Source organism: Lepidothrix coronata, unplaced genomic scaffold, assembly GCF_001604755.1.
Source record: "Lepidothrix coronata isolate B3197 unplaced genomic scaffold, Lepidothrix_coronata-1.0 Scaffold211, whole genome shotgun sequence".
Lineage (NCBI taxonomy): Eukaryota > Metazoa > Chordata > Aves > Passeriformes > Pipridae > Lepidothrix > Lepidothrix coronata.
The window spans coordinates 371,244-372,992 of record NW_016690391.1 but is presented as its reverse complement, the minus strand read 5'-3'; the positions used below and the strand labels follow the sequence as shown (position 1 = coordinate 372,992).

Here is a 1,749-nt window from a genome sequence, read left to right as displayed (position 1 = left end):
ATCCCTGGAAGTGTCCAAGGCCAGGCTGGATAAACTTGGAGCAACCTGGGCTGGTGGAAGGTGTCCCTGCCCATGGCAGGGGGGTGGAACTGGATCATCTTTAAAGTCCCTTCCAACCCAAACCGTTCCATGATTCCATGTTTTGAGATCTAGGTGAAAAATGGGAAGCAATACAGGATTCAGACTCTGTTTTGCAAGATGTGACTGTTTTTAAGCTCCATTAGGCAAAACAGTTGTGTTCATTCCCATCTCACTGCAGTGGGATTGAGGGACTGGAAGTCCTTGAGTTACAAACTGTTACAGCATGTCCTGTAGAAATGAGTTATCTGAGTTACTTTGTAGCAAACAAGCCTTAAATTGGACTTTAAAAGCAACTATTTCTTCTATTTTTTCCAGCTACCATCAAATTAACACTTTAATTTTTTTGTCTTGTTTCATTTCTGTAACGAAGAAATGTTTTACAACACGTTTGAGCTTGGGATCTGAAAGCTGTTTGTAATTCCAGGACAGAAGGTTTCAATATTTAATGAGCACAAGAGTTATGTCCAAGGAGTAACCTGGGATCCTCTAGGCCAGTACATTGCAACCCTGAGTTGTGACAGGTGAGCTGCTGGTCTGTGTTTTATTAATTAACATAAGTAATAAAATATCCATATTAATTAATATTCTTTCTTAATGGAGGATGAATTAAAAGGGAATGCACCAGATTCATGTGACTTTTTTTTTAGTTTTATTCAGATTGTTCTGTAAGCAGGTTGATAGGCAAAGTATCATTTTACTTTCACAATTTTTTCCTTGTGATAAACGATTCCTGTGAATGGGAGTGTCCTCTCTTGGCAGCAAATAAGCTTAACATGGATTTCTGTAGGAATTTTCCTTCAGGAAATAAGTTTTCATGTTGTTGGTTGTTGCTGATAGCAAATATATCTTAAACCAGCACAACTCAGGGAAGGTCAGAGCTGGGTGGTGGGATGGGCACTTGGGTTTGCTTGGGCTCCCACTCTCCTGGTGAGGTGAAGTCAGGGGAGTTCCAGCATCCTGTACAGAGATGTGCTCCAGGTTTCATTTATTCCAAAGGAAATGAACCCTGGAAGTGCCCAAGGCCAGGTTGGACAGGGCTTGGAGCAACCTGGGCTGGTGGAAGGTGTCCCTGCCCATGGCAGGGGGTGGAATTAGATGATTTTTAATGTCCCTTCCAACCCTTCCAATCATTCTGGGATTCCCTGATTCATGGAGATGTAGTTCACTGTCTTTTTGAGATGAATTCCCACTCTGCAGGAACCCCCAGGACAGGTAGGAACAGCCTGGCAGTTCCCTGTCTGCTCATTCCCGTTTTCCTCCATGGATCCATGTGCTGGTATTTCACAAACCTTGTTGAGTCAAAGCATTGTCAGGGATTCACTGGTTATTTTAGGCATTAAAACACATCCCCCGGGTGGTGTCTTGTGAGGGGTATTTTAATTAACAGGTGATTGTCATTTACTGAGAAGGGAGGTCCTGGGGCATTATGTGAGACTTGGGGTGAAAGGAAGCTGTTCAGAGCCACCAGGATGATCAGAGGGATAGAGATCCTGTCCTATGAGGAAAGGCTGGGAAAACTGGGATTGTTCAGACTGGAGAAGAGAAGCTTTGGGGTGACCTGATTGTGGCCTTCCAGGACCTCAAGGGGCTGCAGGAAAGATGGAGAGAGACTATTTCCAAGGGATGGAGGGACAGGACAAGTGGGAATGGCTTCAAACTGCCAGAGGG

At 44.1% G+C, this 1,749-nt stretch overlaps 1 protein-coding gene across 1 annotated transcript in view; it reads left to right on the top strand.

Annotated features, from left to right (window-relative positions):
* The window catches only part of CHAF1B (chromatin assembly factor 1 subunit B), an 11,005-nt gene that overhangs the window by 656 nt on the left and 8,600 nt on the right, over window positions 1-1,749 (top strand). Inside the window, exon 2 of the mRNA XM_017833095.1 lies at window positions 506-602. Coding sequence (XP_017688584.1) covers window positions 506-602 — 97 coding nt within the window. The remainder of the gene's footprint in view (window positions 1-505; window positions 603-1,749) is intronic.